At 40.0% G+C, this 21,838-nt stretch overlaps 1 protein-coding gene across 3 annotated transcripts; it reads left to right on the forward strand.

Moving 5' to 3' along the window:
* Window positions 1-3,559: 3,559 nt before the first annotated feature.
* Window positions 3,560-21,745, forward strand: LOC133652168 (monocarboxylate transporter 7-like). 3 transcript variants are annotated; one of them, XR_009826531.1, is made up of 7 exons: window positions 3,687-3,798; window positions 9,223-9,459; window positions 13,162-13,305; window positions 13,658-13,786; window positions 17,566-18,459; window positions 18,521-20,752; window positions 21,042-21,745. XR_009826531.1 is itself a non-coding variant. In XM_062050611.1 (6 exons), the coding sequence occupies exons 2-6, from the start codon at window positions 9,225-9,227 to the stop codon at window positions 18,817-18,819; spliced, it is 1,701 nt and encodes a 566-aa protein (XP_061906595.1). In that variant the 5' UTR covers window positions 3,560-3,707; window positions 9,223-9,224; the 3' UTR covers window positions 18,820-21,689. The 3 variants fall into 3 exon arrangements, 2 of the variants coding, with proteins under 2 accessions (XP_061906595.1, XP_061906594.1); XM_062050611.1 differs by having other exon boundaries at window positions 3,560-3,707; window positions 18,521-21,689; XM_062050610.1 differs by having other exon boundaries at window positions 18,521-21,740.
* The last annotated feature ends 93 nt before the right edge of the window (window positions 21,746-21,838 follow it).

Here is a 21,838-nt window from a genome sequence, read left to right on the forward strand (position 1 = left end):
TTCCTCTCTGAACTCAGTTTGTAAACGATGGATGAGTCCACACAAAGCTAAGAGCCGGAGATTCAAGAAATACATGGCGCACTTACCCGTGTAAAGAATGATCCAAGGAGGGGAACCTTAAACGATGGGTTAGTGTGGCTGACACAGGGCTTAGGCTAAATATTTATTCTTTTAAGGAGTTATCCGGCTTAATGTAGAGATGGCCTTAGAAAGTCTGTTCTCCGCTCCTTCTCTGCCCAGCACATGTAGTCTAGGGCAAGCTTTGAACCTAGGGGTTCTCTGGCATCTCCCCATCTCCGCTTGCTTCTGGTCATCTGGCCCTGTCTTGTGGGGGTGATGTAGAACTTTCTCAGACTTCTTGTTAGTTCCAGCATCTCTTGATCTTCTGATCCACTCATAGCATCCTGAGAGCCGTGACTTTAGGACTGTGACCCAAGTTACCATGAGGCTAATTACATTTTGAAAGGAATGTATCAAGTACTCCGGCTTCCTCCCACCTCCAAAGACATGCACCTGGGGATAGGTTGATTGGCAACACTAAATTGGCCCTAGTGTGTGAATGTGAGTGTGAATGTTGTCTGTCTATCTGTGTTGGCCCTGCGATGAGGTGGCGACTTGTCCAGGGTGTACCCCGCCTTCCGCCCGATTGTAGCTGAGATAGGCTCCGGCGCCCCCCGCGACTCCGAAGGGAATAAGCGGTAGAAAATGGATGGATGGATGGATGTATCATTTATGATATGTCAATATCTAGTATTACTATACATGCTCAATACACAATATCATAATACATATGTATGTATACACATATTTATGTATATATCCACATGCACTCCTATATATTTGTATTTGACATTAGCATGCTAACATGGTTAATAAATCCCCCACCCCACTACTTCATTTTTCACACTATAATATTTGACCAAGTCTGTTTTTTGTTGACAATTCCACAATAATATCGAATTGTGCCCATAAAACCTCTAAAGGCTTAGTGGCCACATGCGTGCATACTTGCCAACCCTCCCGATTTTCCCGGGAGACTCCCAAATTTCAGTGCCCCTCCCAAAAATCTCCCGGGGCAACCATTCTCCCAAATGTCTCCCGATTTCCACCCGGACAACAATGGGGGCGTGCCTTAAAAACACTGTCTTTAGCGTCCTCTACAACCTGTCGTCACATCCGCTTTTCCTCCATTCAAACAGCGTGCCGGCCCAGTCACATAATATATGCGGTTTTTACACACACATGAGTGACTGCAGGGTATACTTGATCAACAGCGATACAGGTCACACTGAGAGTGGTCGTATAAACAACTTTAACACTGTTACAAATATGCGCCACAATGTGAACCCACACCAAACAAGAATGACAAACACATTTCGGGAGAACATCCGCACCGTAACACAATATAAACACAACAGAACAAATACCCAGAATCCCTTGCAGCACTAACTCTTCCGGGACGCTACAATATACACCCCCGCTACCACCAAACCCCCCCACCCCCTTATCCTTAACCACCTCAACCCCCCAAGTGTGGAGATGTTAAATGTTGCACCCTCTTGTGGTCGTGAAATTAATCTTTTAACGTCTTTATTAACAATACATTACATAAAATAAAGAGGAATGTTGGTATCGATAAGGAGTATTGGTATCGATATATATCACTAATGGGGAGTTTAGTGTCAAAGTTTTTGCATAATTCTAACTTTTTAAACTGATAAAAAAGTGAATGTCCACGCCAGTAAAATGTTGTCTTTATGTAAAAGTATTTATTGCAAAGAAAACCTAAGTAAAAACAAGAGTGTAGATCAGGGGTGGGTAATTATTTTTTACCGGGGGCCGCATGAGCAACCTGTATATATATATATATATATATATATATATATATATATATATATATATATATATATATATATATATATATATATATATATATATATATATATATATATATATATATATATATACACCGGTGTGTATATATATATATATATATATATATATATATATATATATATATATATATATATATATATATATATATATATATATATATATATATATATATATATATGTTCTTAGTCATATCCCTTATCCGTATTTCATCATCAGGTGCCATAGTCCACCACTTCCTGTTTCTTAAACACATCACAGAGAACTCAAAATAAAATGTTCATGCTATGTACATTATATATGTTCCACTCTATGAGTACATATCTCTATGACTACATTACTGCATGAGTACATATCTCTAGATTATCAAGAGGATCGGCAAGGCATCCACAACCTTGGCCAGGTTGTTGCAAAGAGTGTGGAACAACAGCATGCTGACAATAAACACCAAGATCGCTGTGTATCGTGCCTGCGTGGTAAGTACTCTCTTGTACACCAGCGAATCCTGGACACTGTACTCCTCGCAGGAGAAGAGGCTAAGTGCCTTTCACATGCGTGCCTCCGTCGCATACTCGGGATTATACGGAGCGATCGTGTGACAAACAACGAGGTGCTGATGCAAGCCAAGATTCCCAGCATGGTCACTCTCCTCCGTCAGCGTCGCCTTCGAGGGCTGGGCCATGTGTGTCGAATGGACGATGCCGGATCCCCAAAGACATCCTCTACGCAGAGCTTGCCTCTGGCAAGAGGACGACGGGACGGCCACATCTCCGCTTCAAGGATGTCTGCAAGCGTGACCTGAAAGCGCTCGACATGGACCTGAACACCTGGGAAGAGCTTGCTCAGGACAGATCCAGCTGGAGACACACCGTGAACACTGGACTGAAAGCTGGCGAGGCAAAACTCCGGCAGCTTGCAGATGAGAAGCGAGCTCAGAGAAAGAGCAAGCAACTACATCCTGTAGCTGACTCGACCTACAAATGCACCAAGTGCAACAGAGACTGTCACTCCCATGTGGGTCTGTACAGCCACAGCAGACGCTGCATGACCAACTAAAACATATCCAAGGGGCGCCAATCCATTGTCTTCCGAGACTTATGGATGCCAACAACATATCTCTATGAGTACATTACTGCATGAGTACATAAATATTTAGGTACATATATACAGTAAATAGATGGATAAGTGATGTAGTATATTTATAAATCCAATATATACAGTAAATAGATGGATAAGTGGTGTAGTATATTTATAAATCAAATATATACAGTAAATAGATGGATAAGTGGTGTAGTATATTTATAAATCAAATATATACAGTAAATAGATGGATAAGTGTTGTAGTATATTTATAAATCAAATATATACAGTAAATAGATGGATAAGTGTTGTAGTATATTTATAAATCCAATATATACAGTAAATACATTATTTATTTATTTATTTAAAGTGGTGTAGTATATTTATAAATCAAATATATACAGTAAATGGTGTAGTATATTTATAAATCAAATACATACAGTAAATAGATGGATAAGTGTTGTAGTATATTTATAAATCAAATATATACAGTAAATAGATGGATAAGAGTTGCCGTATGATCTTGTGACTTGATGACGTCACAGCTGCGGCAGTTGCACGCACTGTGTTGTCGTGACCGCGCTGCACGCGGCAGCGATGCGCGTTCATGACAGAGAGATTTGCGCGGCCTCGTTTAAATAAACCGGCTGGAGCCGGTAAGAAGCTGCTTAAACATTGAAATAATCGTTGAAATAAAGCGGCTGGAGCCGGTAATTTGCTGCCCTAACAAGCCGGTAAGTCGTGACGGTTAACGGTAACATTTCTTTTCTTCTTGGAATGACCGTCAAATGTTCGTTTGAGCGATGAATCTTCGTGTTGTTGAAGGTAATATTGCAATATTTGTTACGTCATCGCTCATTGACGCTCATGCTGTTTTATAAATACTACATGTTAAATGTACCGTCCTTTAAAATACTACATGTACCACAAGTATTTTATAAATACTACATGTACCACAAGTATTATTTTATAAGTACTACATGTACCACAAGTATTATTTTATGAATACTACATATACCACAAGTATTATTTTATAAATATTACATGTACCACAAGTATTAGTTTTTAAATACTACACGTACCACAAGTATTATTTTATAAATGCTACATGTACCACAAATATTATTTTATAAATACTACATGTACCACAAGTATTAATTTATAAATGCTACATGTACCACAAGTATTATTTTATAAATGCTACATGTACCACAAGTATTATTTTATAAATATTACATGTACCACAAGTATTATTTTATAAGTACTACATGTACCACAAGTATTATTTTATAAATATTACATATACCACAAGTATTATTTTATAAATACTACATGTACCGCAAGTATTATTTTATAAATATTACATGTACCACAAGTATTATTTTATAAATATTACATGTACCACAAGTATTATTTTATAAATGTTAAATGTACCACAAGTATTATTTTATAAATACTACATGTGCTAGAAGTATTTTATACTTACCACATGTCCCTCAAGTATTATTTTATACATACCACATGTCCCTCAAGTATTATTTTATAGATACTACATGCCCGATTGTAGCTGAGATAGGCTCCAGCGCCCCCCGCGACCCCGAAGGGAATAAGCGGTAGAAAATGGATGGATGGATACATGTTAAATGTACCGTCCTTTGAAATACTACATGTACCACAAGTATTATTTCATAAATACTACATGTACCACAAGTATTATTTTATAAATATTACATGTTAAATGTACAGTCCTTTGAAATACTACATGTAGCACAAGTATTATTTTATAGATACTACATGTTAAATGTACCGTCCTTTGAAATACTACATATACCACAAGTATTATTTTATAAATACTACATGTACCACAAGTATTATTTTATAAATACTACATCTACCAGAAGTATTGTTTTATAAATATTACATGTTAAATGTACCCTGCTTTGAAATATTACATGTACCAGAAGTATTATTTCATAAATACTACATGTACCAGAAGTATTGTTTTAAAATTATTACATGTTAAATGTACCATGGTAGTCCTTTGAAATACTACATATACCAGAAGTATTATTTTATAAATACTACATGTACCACAAATATTATTTTATAAATACTACATGTACCACAAGTATTAATTTATAAATACTACATGTTCCACAAGTATTAATTTATAAATGCTACATGTACCACAAGTATTATTTTATAAATGCTACATGTACCACAAGTATTATTTTATAAATATTACATATGTGTGAATGTGAGTGTGAATGTTGTCTGTCTATCTGTGTTGGCCCTGCGATGAGGTGGCGACTTGTCCAGGGTGTACCCCGCCTTCTGCCCGATTGTAGCTGAGATAGGCTCCAGCGCCCCCTGCGACCCCGAAGGGAATAAGCGGTTGAAAATGGATGGATGTACCACAAGTATTATTTTATAAATATTACATGTACCACAAGTATTATTTTATAAATATTACATGTACCACAAGTATTATTTTATAAATGTTTAATGTACCACAAGTATTATTTTATAAATACTACATGTGCTAGAAGTATTTTATACTTACCACATGTCCCTCAAGTATTATTTTATACATACCACATGTCCCTCAAGTATTATTTTATAGATACTACATGTTAAATGTACCGTCCTTTGAAATACTACATGTACCACAAGTATTATTTCATAAATACTACATGTACCACAAGTATTATTTTATAAATATTACATGTTAAATGTACAGTCCTTTGAAATACTACATGTACCACAAGTAGATACTACATGGTAAATGTACCGTCCTTTAAGCGTATTATTTTATAAATACTACATGTACCACAAGTATTATTTTATGAATACTACATGTACCACAAGTATTATTTTATAAATATTACATATACCACAAGTATTATTTTATAAATACTACATGTACCACAAGTATTATTTCATAAATATTACATGTACCACAAGTATTATTTTATTAATACTACATGTACCACAAGTAGTATTTTATAAATGATACATGTACCACAAATATTATTTTATAAATACTACATGTACCACAAGTATTATTTTATAAATGCTACATGTACCACAAGTATTATTTTATAATTGCTACATGTGCCACAAGAATTATTTTATAAATACTACATGTACCACAAGTATTATTTTATAAATATTACATGTACCACAAGTATTATTTTATAAATACTACAGATACCACAAGTATTATTTTATAAATATTACATGTACCACAAGTATTATTTTATACATTTTAAATGTACCACAAGTATTATTTTATAAATACTACATGTGCTAGAAGTATTTTATACTTACCACATGTCCCTCAAGTATTATTTAATACATACCATATGTCCCTCAAGTATTATTTTATAGATACTACATGTTAAATGTACCGTTCTTTGAAATACTACATGTACCACAAGTATTATTTCATAAATACTACATGTACCACAAGTATTATTTTATAGATATTACATGTTAAATGTACAGTCCTTTGAAATACTACATGTACCACAAGTATTATTTTATAGATACTACATGTTAAATGTACCGTCCTTTGAAATACTACATATACCACAAGTATTATTTTATAAATACTACATGTACCACAAGTATTATTTTATAAATACTACATGTACCACAAGTATTATTTTATAAATATTACATGTACCAGAAGTATTGTTTTATAAATATTACATGTTAAATGTACCATGCTAGTCCTTTGAAATACTACATGTACCAGAAGTATTATTTTATATATATTACATGTACCGCGGAAGTCCTTGGAAATACTACTTGTACCAGATGTATTATTTCATAAATACTACATGTACCAGAAGTATTGTTTTATAAATATTACATGTTAAATGTACAGTGCTAGTCCTTTGAAATACTACATGTACCACAAGTGTTATTTTATAAATATTACATGTACCGTGGAAGTCCTTTGAAATACTACATGTACCAGATGTATTATTTCATAAATATTGCATGTACCAGCTGTATTATTTTAAAAATATTACTTGTTAAATGTACCAAAGTAGTCCTCTGAAACACTACATGTACCAGCTGTATTATTTTATAAATACTACATCTACCAGAAGTGTTATTTTATAAATACTACATGTATCAGCTGTAGTCTTTACAGCTGGTACATGTACACATTTACTTACATACATATATATACTGTACGTACATACATACATACTATACACACACATTTATATTTATACATACTGTACATACACACACATATATATATATATATATATATATATATATATATATATATATATATATATATATATATATATATATATATATATATATATATATATATATATATGTATACATACTGTACATACATACACTATATTGCCAAAAGTATTTGGCCACCTGCCTTGACTCACATATGAACTTGAAGTGCCATCCCATTCCTAACCCATAGGGTTCAATATGACCTTTTGCAGCTATTATAGCTTCAACTCTTCTGGGAAGGCTGGCTACAAGGTTGTGGAGTGTGTTTTTATCTGCTGGGAAGGTTGTGCAGTGTGTTTATATCTTCTGGGAAGGCTGTCCACAATGTTGCGGAGTGTGTTTATATCTTCTGGGAAGGCTGTCCACAAGGTTGCGGAGTGTGTTTATATCTTCTGGAAAGGCTGTCCACAAGGTTGCGTGTGTGTTTAAAGCAAATTTTCCACCATTCTTCCAAAAGCGCATTGGTGAGGTCACACACTGATGTTGGTGGAGAAGGCCTGGCTCTCAGTGTCCGTTCTAATTCATCCCAAAGGTGTTCTATCGGGTTCAGGTCAGGACTCTGTGCAGGCCAGTCAAGTTCATCCTCACCAGACTCTCTCATCCATGTCTTTATGGACCTTGCTTTGTGCACTGGTGCACAGTCATGTTGGAAGAGGAAAGGGCCCTCTCCAAACTGTTCCCACAAGGTTGGGAGCATGGAATTGTCCAAAATGTTTTGGTATCCTGGAGCAGTCAAAGTTCCTTTCACTGGAACTAAGGGGCCAAGCCCAACTCCTGAAAAACAACCCTACACCATGATTCCTCCTCCAAATTTCACATCAAAATGTAGTGTTCTCCTGGCAACCTCCAAACCCAGACTGGTCCATTAGATTGCCAGATGGAAAAGCATGATTCATCAGTCCAGAGAAGGTGTCTCCACTGCTCTAGAGTCCAGTGGCCACGTGCTTTACACCGCTGTACCCCACACTTTGCATTGGACTTGGGGATGTATGCCTTAGATGCAGCTGCTCAGCCATGAAGCTCTCTGCATACTGTACGTGGGCTAATTGGAAGGTGACATGAAGTTTGGAGCTCTGTAGCAAGTGACTGTGCAGAAAGTATTTCACTATGCTGACCTCTCTGTCAGTTTACATGGCCTACCACTTGGTGGCTGACTTGCTGTTACCAAACTCTTCCCTTTTCTTAGAATAAAGCCAACAGTTGACTTTTGAATATTTAGGAGCGAGGAAATTTCACGACTGGATTTGTTGCACAGGTGGCATCCTATGACAGTTCCACGCTGGAAATCACTGTGAGCGGCCCATTCTTTCACAAATGTTTGTAGAAACAGTCTCCATGCCTAAGTGCTTGATTTGATACACTTGTGGTTGGGCCAAGTGATTAGTGATTCTCATAATTTGTAAGGGTGGCCAAATACTTTTGGCAATATAGTGTACATGCAATACTTCTTCGGTGAAAGTAATTGTACTTTGACTGCAGAAATGCAAGTAGTGCAAAATGATGGAATATTTTGTACTTTGACTGCAGAATTGAAGTAGTAAAATATGATGTAAAACTTTGTACGTTCACTGCAGAATTGAAGTAGTAAAATATGATGTAATACTTTGACTGCAGAAATTGAGTAATACAATATGAAGTAATACTTTGTACTTTGACTGCAGAATGTAAGTAATACAATATGATGTAATACTTTGAGTGCAGAATTGAAGTAGCAAAGTATGGGATACTTGAACTGCATAATTGAAATAGAAAAATATGAGTACCTTGACTGCAGAATTGAAGTATTACAAAATGGTGTAATACTTTGACTGCAGAATTGAAGTAGCAAAATATGATGTATTACTTTGTCCTTTGACTGCAGAATTGAAGTAATAAAATATGATGTAATACTTTGTACTTTGACTGCAGAATTGAAGTAGTACAATACTTTGTACTTTGAAGTAGTGCAGATGGTAAAGTGTGTTCTCCTTGCAGCCATGAAGGACTTCTTCACTGGCCAGGGTTGCTTGGGTCCAAGTGTTTACCCAGAAGTGCCTGATGGTGGCTGGGGCTGGGCTGTGGCCCTGGCCTTCTTTGTGGTGGAGATCTGCACCTATGGAACCCTCAAGAGCCTGGGCGTCTTTCTCCAGGATCTGATGGAGGAGTTTGGGGAGAGTAACAGCCGGGTGTCGTGGGTCATCTCCATCTGTGTCTTCATCTTCTCCTTCACTGGTGAGTGTCACTTGTAACTAGCTCCATTTCTTATTATTACAATCAAAGGACAGCAGTCATTTCCATCATTTTCTAATAGAAGTGTTTTGCCTCACTTACAATGACAATAACAAATAGTTTTTCATGAGCTGTGGACTAGTATTTACTTTACGTAGGTCTTTATTGTCATTGCACAAATGCAAAGAAACTTTGTTTTCAGCACAAACCCGTTCAAGATTAGACAAACAAACAGTGTACAGGGTTACAGAACAGGAACGCTGATGGGTCGCCACAAGGCGCCCCGTAAAAGATGGGAAAAAGGTCAATTCTGGGAGAGGATGAGTAAAAAAAATACAATCTAGACTGGGCTCTTAAGGGGGCCCAGTCTGGAGTGGGAAAAAAACTACGTAGCAAAGCACTAGGGGTGTAACGGTACACAAAAATTTCGGTTCGGTACGTACCTCGGTTTAGAGGTTACGGTTCGGGTCATTTTCGGTACGGTAAGAAAATAACAAAATATACATTTTTTGGTTATTTATTTACCAAATTTGCAAAATCTTCCACCAAAAATATTTTTCTTATTGGAATATTTGATGTAAAGTAATTGGAACCCTGGATAGGTCAATAATTCATAATAACATTGATTTTGATTCAATATTATGTTTTGAGCAATGACAGTTTGAAAGAAAAAAAAACAGCTTTGTTTTATTAGTCAACATTGCAACTTTTTCTAAATTACATTTAACCTTTAAGCTTTTTTATTTCACATTTGTTATGTTTTTGTTTATTTTAATAGTAGTTTTAGAATGTGCCGTGGGCCTTTAAACATTAGCTGTGGGCCGCAAATGGCCTCCGTGGCACACTTTTGACACTCCTACTAAAGATAATAAAAAATTAAATCTGATACATCTATGGATAAAAAGCAGACCCTGGCGACGCATGCGCGTTTATCATAACTCTCTCGCTCTCGCTCTCTCTGTCTCTGCCCCTCCCTCACGAATGCTGCTGCGCGCACAATTTGTTTTGTTTTCAACCCCTTCTTAACCCTGTACGTACATTGAAAATACACGCAACCCTAACTCAAAATGCCGGACATTTGAGGCATTTAAGAAACTCCGCCCGGAATTCCCCGCAAAAGAGGACATGTCCGGTGAAAAAAGGACGTATGGTCAGTCTATCGTAGCCCGGTCGCTGCTAGCTGCCATCAGCTAGCATGCCGTGTGTTGTGCCTCGGTGTGCATTGCTACTTAATATGTCCATGTGGAAATTCGTTCGGTACACCTCCGAACCGAACCGAAACCCCCGTACTGAAACGGTTCAATACAAATACATGTACCGTTACACCCCTACAAAGCACATATACATATTACAATATACAACTTGAGACTTGCAACAGAGGGGAGGTAGTGGGGGCCACGGTGTAAGGCTGCAGCTCTTCAGGCGCTGCCCAGCCGTCCATCACCCCTAAGGGATTCACGTCAAGGGCGTTGGATGGGGGGTGGTGTATGTGTGTGTGGCATATATTTTATGTGGATGCATGTGTGTGTGTAAGCCTGCCGCGTGTCTCTGTTCCGCGGCCTTGATGTTGTTGCAGCCGCCAGTCAGTCCAAAGCCAACAACAACAGGTGTGTGTCCATGAGAGACAAGAAGGGAGTTTGTTGTGTCGCCGCCGCACTGTCCTTCGGGACAGTCTCCAAGCCAGGGAAACAATCCATGTTAGAATGTTTTGTATGCTAGTGAAAATAAAATGTTCTCTCTAAATTGTCTATGACTGGTCCTCAAAATCATCCTGCGGGGCAGACAGTCCGATGTTATCCAGATCACAAAGTGTCCACAGTTCTGCCTGCATCCTCCAATCATTTGTGGCAGCTTTGGGGTACTTTGAAGACTGCCAGCAACTTCCAATTTGTGGACAAACCAGAACAAAGTTTACTCCAATCAGCAGATGTCCTGTTGTCATCATCAGTGGAAATCTTCACGTCCTCCACTGATAGGGTCACCAGGCACTCCTTCTTCTCCCAAGAGTCCACGGTGTGTCCAGCAACAACCGCTCTGTCACGACAAGCAGGTTCCCCCGAACCCAAGATCTTGTCAATTTCGTTGAGGCCAGTAATTAGTTCCAATGGTTAGATTCGGAGAGCAGTGTAAAAGGAGGCAACAATAAAGTTAAGACAAGACAAAGAAGCAAGCAAGAGAGATAAGGGAGAGGAAAGGGGAGCGTCCGCCCTCGATGAGTGCCAGTGAGTGTATGTCTGGGTGGGGGTCCTGCTTTGGAAATAATGTGTACCCCTTTCAGATATCGCATTTAGTTCCCATGAAAACAGTCACATGTTGCACAATAAAATGTAAGCATGGGCTCATGTGTACATTCCTGTAACTTTCTGTTTGTAAAATATTAGTATTTCTTTAATATAATAACAGCATTTCATGATCAATATTTATAAATGAAGATTCTTAATAGATGACAGAACAATAAGCACACATTTGATTGGTAAATCATAGTGTAACGACCTGGAATTACAAATGTGTGGTGTTGTCTGACTTGTAGTGTGGCCGTAAGAGCGTCACTGGCAAGTGAGAAAGAGCGAGCGGCTGCTATTGATATGACAAAGTTAATTTTGGTTTTGCTAGATATAAATTGTTGACCAATGTTTTGGTCATGCGTTTACGGCAGACAATAAAGAGTTTTTCTCAATAAAGTGATGGATGGAATTCATGTCCTCCTTAAAGCGTCTCGACAGACGCTACAATAACTGAACAGTGATGACGAAAACTGTTTTCTCTTGTCGTCAGTTACATAGAAAATTTTTATGCGCTTATTTTTTTTACTTGATTTTGTGCATGGCATTGATTTGCCGTGTGCAGAGGACGCGTGGGCAGTGCGCAATTTCACAGGCGCGCACCTTAGAGGAAACGTTGGTAGCGTTATATACTGTTGACTTTGTAGCATTAAACCAGACAAGCAAAAACAAAAGTATGGTCATGTGTCCATGTAACAATAAAAGAAGGAATCCAGTTGTCCTATTACCAAGCGGTGTTATTCACGACCTTACAGCTACTCTAGGTGCTAACTGCTAGTCTCAAACACATACACAGAATGTTGTAACATGAAGATGTGCATCATCACAACATAAAAGGCACAGAACTCCATTTCAAAAAGAGAGGTAAAACAAAAGTAGTGAACAGAAGGAAAACATGATAAATAATTACCGTGATAACGTCGGACAACCGGAAATGCACAAAAGCCATGTTTGTTTACAGCGGAAGTTTGACGCGCCGCAATAATCACAACATAAAAGGCACATAACTGCATTTCAAAAAGAGAGGCAAAACAAAAGTAGTGAACAGAAGGACAAAATGATAGGTAAATCACAACATAAAAGGCACAGAACTGCATTTCAGAAAGAGAGGTAAGACAGAAGTAGTGAACAGAAGGTTCACTACTGCTTGTCTGTGATCATGTCGGACAAGCAGAAATGCACAAAGCCATGTTTGTTTACAGCGGAAGTCTGCTGCTCCTTTAGCACCTGCAGTGAGTGAACTCTGTCCAAAAGATGGCGCCATAGCACAAATAACACACCTGTCTGTTCAAGTTATGTTCTGCGCATGTCAAAGTATTCCGATTGATGGTGTGATGCATGAAAATGCTCGTCATAATCAGATGATTGTTTTCATTGTAATCCCGATGACGATCCTGTTACCTTCTCACCGGTTCACCCACAGCTCCCCTGTCCACCGTGCTGAGCAACCGCTTCGGCCATCGTCTGGTGGTGATGGTGGGGGGCTTCCTCATCAGTCTGGGCACCATCAGCTCTGCCTTCGCCAACTCCATCAATGAGATGTACGTCACCATGGGCGTGGTCTCAGGTATGTGGCAGCAAGCACCTGTGTTGTTGGCAGACCCTTTGTGAGCTGCCACTAGTTCCTTGAGTGCTGCTGGTTTTTCACCTAGTGGCAGAGGAAGGAAGTTAAATGTGAAGTGGTCAAAGGCGTTAACTTGATCTTTTTCTTGGACAGAAAGCACTGCTAGCATGTCTGTCTTTTCACGGAGCACCGCTAACTGCAGCATCCTTCTCTTCTCTCCCCGTCTCTGTTTTTGTCTTTACATGCCTTTGTCTTGCAGCTGCTGTAGCAAAGTCCAGCGTCCGCCCACCAGCAGCCGCACCTTGATCAGTGTTCCTACCATGCGGCCTTCTTCTTCTCTCCTCTGTCCTTACAGGCCTCGGCCACTGCCTCGCCTTCCTGCCCACCCTCACCCTTCTGGCCCAGTACTTCTCCCGGCGGCGAGCCCTCGTCATCTCGGCTGCTTCCTCCGGAGAATCTTTCGCCATGTTTGCATTTGCTCCAGGTCAACACACACTCACACCTGATCTACGGAGATCTAAAATTCAGGGTGCTAAACAGTGTGTGCAAAGTATCAAATAGTGTTCCAGGTCAACACACCTAATCTACTGAGATCCAAAGTGCTAAACAGCATGTACAAAGTATCAAAAAGTGTGTACTATTAGTGGTTATGTTGCGTCTGATCTACAAAAGCCAAAGGCAGTGAAGTTGGCACGTTGTGTAAATGTTAAATAAAAAGACAATACAATGATTTGCAAATCCTTTTCAACTTATATTCAATTGAATAGACTGCAAAGACAAGATATTTCATGTTCACACTGAGAAACTTCAGGTGTTTTTTTTGCAAATAATCATGAACTTAGAATTTAACGGCAGAAACACATGTCAAAAAAGGCTTATTAATCACTGTGTTACATAGCCTTTCCTTTTAAGAACACTCAGTAAAGGTTTGGGAACTAAGGAGACACATTTTTTAAGTGGAATTATTTCCCATTCTTGCTTCATGTACAGCTTAAGTTGTTCAACAGTCTCCCTTCTGCTATTTTAGCCTTCATATTGCACCACACATTTTCAATGGGAGACAGGTCTGGACTACAGGCAGGCCAGTCTAGTACCTGCACTCTTTTACTATGAAGCCACGCTGTTGTAACACGTGGCTTGTCATTGTCTTGCTGAAATAAGCAGGGGCGTCCATGATTACGTTGCTTGGATGGCAACATATGTTGCTCCAAAAGCTGTATGTACCTTTCAGCATTAATGGTGCCTTCACAGATGTGTAAGTTACCCATGCCTTGCGCATTAATACACCCCCATACCATCACAGATGCTGCCTTTTACACTTTAAAGGCCTTTTTATTTAAACGGGGATAGCAGATCTATTCTATGTGTCATACTTGATCATTTTGCGATATTGCCATATTTTTGCTGAAAGGATTTAGTATAGAACAACGACGATAAAGATTGCAACTTTTGGTATCTGATAAAAAAAAGGCTTGCCCCCACCGGAAGTAGCGTGACGTAGTCAGTTGAACATATACGCAAAGTTCCCTATTGTTTACAATGATGGCCGCATGAAGTGAGAGAGATTCGGACCGAGAAAGCGACAATTTCCCCATTAATTTGAGCGAGGATGAAAGATTTGTGGATGCGTAAAGTGCAAGTGAAGGACTAGTGGGGAGTTGAAGCTATTCAGATAGGGAAGATGCTGTGAGAGCCGGGGGTGACCTGATATTCAGCTGGGAATGACTACAACAGTAAATAAACACAAGACATATATATACTCTATTAGCCACAACACAACCAGGCTTATATTTAATATGCCACAAATGAATCCTGCATAAAAACACCTGTGTGTTTGTTACGCTAGCTCCTAGCTCCTCTGCTAGCTCCTAGCTCCATAGAACACGCCAATACAATTCAAACACCTGATCAACACACACAATCACTCAGCCCAAAAGACCGTTCACCTAACCCAAGGTTCATAAAGCTTATATATTTTTAAAAAGTTACGTACGTGACGCGCACATACGGTCAAGCTATCAAATGTTTAGCAGCCAAGGCTGCATACTCACGGTACCTGATATTCAGCTGGGAATGACTACAACAGTAAATAAACACAAGACATATATATACTCTATTAGCCACAACACAACCAGGCTTATATTTAATATGCCACAAATTAATCCTGCATAAAAACACCTGCGTGTTTGTTATGCTAGCTCCTAGCTCCTACGCTAGCTCCTAGCTCCATAGAACACGCCAATACAATTCAAACACCTGATCAACACACACAATCACTCAGCCCAAAAGACCGTTCACCTAACCCAAGGTTCATAAAGCTTATATATTTTAAAAAAGTTACGTACATACGCAAAAAAAAGTTGCGCACATACGGTCAAACGATCAAATGTTTAGAAGCCAAAGCTGCATACTCACAGTAGCACGTCTGCGTCTTTGTCATCCAAATCAAAGTAATCCTGGTAAGAGTCTGTGTTGTCCCAGTTCTCTACAGGCGTCTGTGTATCGAAGTCAAAAGTCCTCCTGGTTAGAGTCTCTGTTATCCGAGTTCTTCCATCTTGACTGCATCTTTCGGGAATGTAAACAAAGAAGCGCCGGCTGTGTACTGTTGTTGCTGACTACGTTCGAAAAATACGTCCATTTCGCACCGACAACTTTCTTCTTTGCTTGCTCAGCTTCCTTCTCCATAATGCAATGAACATGATTGCAACAGATTCACGAACACAGATGTCCAGAATTCTGTGGAATTATGAAATGAAAACAGAGCTTTTTCGTATTGGCTTCAATGTGGAAGGCATACCCGTGTTCGCCGGTCTACGTCACGCGCATACGTCATCCTCAGAGGCGTTTCGAACCGGAAGTTTAGCGGCAAATTTAAAATGTCACTTTATAAGTTAACCCGGCCGTATTGGCATGTGTTATAATGTTAAGATTTCATCATTGATATATAAACTATCAGACTGCGTGGTCGGTAGTAGTGGGTTTCAGTAGGCCTTTAACCCCAGAACAGTCCGGATGGTTCTTTTCCTCTTTGGTCCACAGTTTCCAAAAACAATTTGAAATGTGGACTCGTCAGACCACAGAACACTTTTCCACTTTGCATCAGTCCATATTAGATGAGCTCGGGCCCAGCGAAGCATTTCTGGGTGTTGTTGATAAATGGCTTTGGCTTTGCATAGTAGAGTTTTAACTCGCACTTACAGATCTTATTTTATCAGCGACCAAAAGTTGCGAACTTTATCGTTGTCGTTCTCTACTAAATCCTTTCAGCAAAAATATGGCAATATCGCGAAATGATCAAGTATGACACATAGAATGGATCTGCTATCCCCGTTTAAATAAAAAAAATTCATTTCAGTAGGCCTTTAAGTTGTTCAACAGTCCGGGGGTCTCCGTTGTGGCATTTTAGGCTTCATAATGCGCCACACATTTTCAATGGGAGACAGGTCTGGACTACAGCAGGCAGGCCAGTCTAGTACCCGCACTCTTTTACTATGAAGCCACGTTGATGTAACACATGGCTTGGCATTGTCTTGCTGAAATAAGCAGGGGCGTCCATGGTAACGTTGCTTGGATGGCAACATATGTTGCTCCAAAACCTGTATATACCTTTCAGCATTAATGGCGCCTTCACAGATGTGTAAGTTACCCATGTCTTGGGCACTAATACACCCCCATACCATCACAGATGCTGGCTTTTCAACTTTGCGCCTATAACAATCCGGATGGTTATTTTCCTCTTTGGTCCGGAGGACACAACGTCCACAGTTTCCAAAAACAATTTGAAATGTGGACTCGTCAGACCACAGAACACTTTTCCACTTTGTATCAGTCCATCTTAGATGAGCTCAGGCCCAGCGAAGCCGACGGCGTTTCTGGGTGTTGTTGATAAATGGGTTTCGCCTTGCATAGGAGAGTTTTAACTTGCACTTACAGATGTAGCAACCAACTGTTGCAGTCTACTCAATTGAATATAAGTTGAAAAGGATTTGCAAATCATTGTATTATCTTTGTACATTTAAAAACACAAAAGAATAAATGAATGTTAGAAAGTAAAGAAGACTACAAGTAGTTGTGTGAGTAACTTGATGTTGACTTACAATCATTGGCAGTAAAACGTGCTTAGTTGAAGAAAGAAGTTCTGAATAAATGAATGTTAAAAAATATTTCTGGAAAAAAAACAGAATTTAAAAAAATAAATAAATGAAACCTGCATCTTAGTCCTAGAAAGAGGTTCTGAGTCTTCTTCTGTCCTCTGGTCTGCAGTCTTGACCCGGCTGAAGGAGCACATGGGTTGGCGCTGCTGCCTCCTTCTCCTTGGGATTCTTCAGAGCGCCGTTCTGGCTTGCGGTCTTCTTCTTCGGCCAATCGTCATCCAGCCTCCGCCGGACAAGGAGGATGGTGAAGTGGAGGCCTCGGTCTCTCTGAAAGAACTGCAGGCCGCCTACGAGCTGGAGAACGAACAGACCAGAACCTCCATCAGTTCTCAAGTGTCTGCCGGCTCACAGGACTCGGGCGTCACTTCGCTCTCGTCCTCCAACGTGGACTTGAGGGTGGCAGGAGTTGAAGTCCAGCTGGACTGGGCTATGCGGGACAAAGAGGACCAGGAGGCGTCCTGGGACACACCTCTCCAACCTGAGGCTGAGCCAGAACTCGCAGGTCCTTCTGGACCCCCAAGACCCAAACTTGTGGACTTGTCTGTCCTGAAAGACCGTGCCTTCATCTGCTACTCCCTATTTGGTTTGTTGGCCACTCTGGGCTTCTTCGCTCCGCAGCTGTACATCATTCAACTGAGCAAGAGTCGCGGCGTGGACTCCAGCACGGCGTCCTGCATGCTGTCCGTCATGGCGGTTGCTGACATCTTTGGTCGCCTGTCCATCGGGCCGGTGCTGAGCAAAGCGCGCTGCAGAAAGACCCTGGTCTTGTTGTGGTGTGTGATGTCCCTGTGCCTGGTTCTGGTGGCATTCACCCTGGTTTGGGACTTTTGGGGCCTGGCGGTCTGCTGTGCTCTCTACGGTTACTTCCTGGGCACCGTGGGCTCCACACACATCCCCATGCTGGCAGAGGAGGACGTGATGGGCGTGGAGAAGATGGCGTCCTCCGTGGGCGTCTATGTCTTCATCCAGAGCTTCGCTGGGCTTGCTGGACCGCCGCTTGGAGGTACAGTTTTTCACTTGTCCCTTGGGTATGGCTGAGTTCTCATCTTGACATTTGTGTGCAGGCGCGCTGGTGGACCTCAGCGACGATTACGGCGCCGCCTTCTACTCATGCGCTGTCGGCATGGGACTGGCCGCCGTCTGCCTGGCTCTGCTTGGACCCGTCAAGTCTGGCAGGTGTCCCACGCGTGCATGTGGACCGGAGGAGGACCTGGACTCCCAGGTGGAGTCTGGCAGGTGTCCCACACGTGCATGTGGACCGGAGGAGGACCTAGACTCCCAGGACAGTGGGCAGCCCGACTTTTTGGAGGTGGACTTGGCAGTGGAGGACACGCCCGTGAAGAAGAGTCCTTGTGTGGCATGAAGACAACAAAAGGATGTGAAGAAGAGTCTATGTGTGACTTGAAGACAACAAAAGATGTGAAGAAGAGTTTTTGTGTGACATGAAGACAACAAAAGTATGTGAAGAAGAGTTCTTGTGTGGCATGAAGACAACAAAAGACGTGAAGAAGGGTCTTTGTGTGGCATGAAGACAACCAAACATGTGAAGAAGAGTCCTTGTGTGGCGTGAAGACAACAAGTCCTTGTGTGGCATGAAGACAACACAAGGATGTGAAGAAGAGTCCTTGTGTGACATGAAGACAACAAAAGTATGTGAAGAAGAGTCCTTGTGTGGCATGAAGACAACAAAAGTATGTGAAGAAGAGTCCTTGTGTGGCATGAAGACAACAAAAGATGTGAAGAAGAGTCCTTCTGTGGCATGAAGACAACAAAAGATGTGAAGAAGAGTCCTTTGTGACATTAGGACATCAAAAGATGTGAAGAAGAGTTCTTGTGTGGCATGAAGACAACAAAAGGATGTGAAGAAGAGTTCTTGTGTGACATGAAGACAAAAGATGAGAAGAAGAGTTCTTGTGTGACATGAAGACAACAAAAGGATGTGAAGAAGAGTTCTTGTGTGGCATGAAGACAACAAAAGGATGTGAAGAAGAGTCCTTGTGTGACATGAAGACAAAAGATGTGAAGAAGAGTTCTTGTGTGACATGAAGACAACAAAAGGATGTGAAGAAGAGTTCTTGTGTGGCATGAAGACAACAAAAGGATGTGAAGAAGAGTCATTGTGTGACATGAAGACAAAAGATGTGAAGAAGATTTCTTGTGTGACATGAAGACAACAAAAGGATGTGAAGAAGAGTCCTTGTGTGGCTTGCAGACAAAAGGACGTGAAGAAGAGTCCTTGTGTGGCAAGAAGACAACCAAAGATGTAAAGAAGAGTTCTTGTGTGGCATGAAGACAACAAAAGGATGTGAAGAAGAGTCCTTGCGTGACATGAAGACAACAAAAGATGTAATGAAGAGTTATTGTGTGACATGAAGACAAAAAAAGGATGTGAAGAAGAGTCCTTGTGTGGCAGGAAGACAACAAAATGGTGTGAAGAAGAGTTATTGTGTGACATAAAGACAACAAAAGATGTGAAGAAGAGTTATTGTGTGACATAAAGACAACAAAAGTATGTGAAGAAGAGTTCTTGTGTGGCATGAAGACAACAAAAGACGTGAAGAAGGGTCCTTGTGTGACATGAAGACAACAAAAGTATGTGAAGAAGAGTCCTTGTGTGGCATGAAGACAACAAAAGGATGTGAAGAAGAGTTCTTGTGTGGCATGAAGACAACAAAAGGATGTGAAGAAGAGTCCTTGTGTGACATGAAGACAACAAAAGATGTGAAGAAGAGTTCTTGTGTGGCATGAAGACAACAAAAGATGTGAAGAAGAGTTCTTGTGTGGCATGAAGACAACAAAAGGATGTGAAGAAGAGTCCTTGTGTGACATGAAGACAACAAAAGATGTGAAGAAGAGTCCTTGTGTGGTACGAAGACAACAAAATGGTGTGAAGAAGAGTTATTGTGTGACATGAAGACAACGAAAGATGTGAAAAAGAGTTCTTGTGTGACATGAAGACAACAAAAGTATGTGAAGAAGAGTTCTTGTGTGGCATGAAGACAACAAAATCTGTGAAGAGTTCTTGAGTGGCATGAAGACAACCAAAGACGTAAAGAAGGGTCCTTGTGTGGCATGAAGACAACCAAAGATGTGAATAAGAGTCATTGTGTGGCATGAAGACAACACAAGGATGTGAAGAAGAGTCCTTGTGTGACATGAAGACAACAAAAGTATGTGAAGAAGAGTCCTTGTGTGGCATGAAGACAACAAAAAGATGTGAAGAAGAGTTATTGTGTGACATGAAGACAACAAAAGGATGTGAAGAAGAGTCCTTGTGTGACATGAAGACAACAAAAGTATGTGAAGAAGAGTTCTTGTGTGGCATGAAGACAACAAAATCTGTGAAGAGTTCTTGAGTGGCATGAAGACAACCAAAGATGTAAAGAAGGGTCCTTGTGTGGCATGAAGACAACCAAAGATGTGAATAAGAGTCATTGTGTGGCATGAAGACAACACAAGGATGTGAAGAAGAGTCCTTGTGTGACATGAAGACAACAAAAGTATGTGAAGAAGAGTCCTTGTGTGGCATGAAGACAACAAAAGGATGTGAAGAAGAGTTATTGTGTGACATGAAGACAACAAAAGGATGTGAAGAAGAGTCCTTGTGTGACATGAAGACAACAAAAGATGTGAAGAAGAGTCCTTGTGTGACATGAAGACAACAAAAGATGTGAAGAAGAGTTCTTGTGTGGCATGAAGACAACAAAAGATGTGAAGAAGAGTTCTTGTGTGGCATGAAGACAACAAAATATGTGAAGAGTTCTTGTGTGGCATGAAGACAACAAAACTATGTGAAGAAGAGTCCTTGTGTGGCATGAAGACAACAAAATACTTTGATTGTTGGGCTTTATTCCAGAGTCTGACAAGCTTCTCAAGGACACCGAAGAACATCTTCGTCTTCGTCTTCACACAACTTGTCACTCCTGACCCACCATCAGCACCTCTCAGGAAACATCACAACTACACAAATATTCATACGAAAATATTAATGTACAAATATTCATATAAAGATATTAATGTACAAAGAGCTGTATACGAATATTCATATCAATATAAAAATATCCCTCCAATCTACGCAGACAAAATAATTGTCATATTCATAATCCATTCTTGTCCTTATTGAGTCACATGACCTTTCTTCTAGAAGCCTGAAAAACTTGATGATGTTGAAAGATGACTTGTAGAAATATTCTATTGTTTTACTGCAATACAATCATGTCAACATTTACACTTATGCAACATGTTCTTCTATAACTACATATAACTACACACATGTTGTACTTTTATAACCACACACATGCTGTACTTCTATAACTACACACATACTGTACTTCTATAACTACACACATGTTGTACTTCTCTCATTACACATGTTGTATACT

Source organism: Entelurus aequoreus, linkage group LG06 (assembly GCF_033978785.1).
Source record: "Entelurus aequoreus isolate RoL-2023_Sb linkage group LG06, RoL_Eaeq_v1.1, whole genome shotgun sequence".
Classification (NCBI taxonomy): Eukaryota; Metazoa; Chordata; class Actinopteri; order Syngnathiformes; family Syngnathidae; genus Entelurus; species Entelurus aequoreus.

Excerpts from the sequence above, each read along its gene's own strand:
- LOC133652168 (XM_062050610.1), top strand. The coding sequence starts at position 3,777 with ATGAATCTTCGTGTTGTTGAAG. Across the intron at positions 13,306-13,657 it reads CACCATGGGCGTGGTCTCAG|GCCTCGGCCACTGCCTCGCC; the intron begins GTATGTGGCAGC and ends CTGTCCTTACAG. Across the intron at positions 18,460-18,520 it reads TGCTGGACCGCCGCTTGGAG|GCGCGCTGGTGGACCTCAGC; the intron begins GTACAGTTTTTC and ends ATTTGTGTGCAG.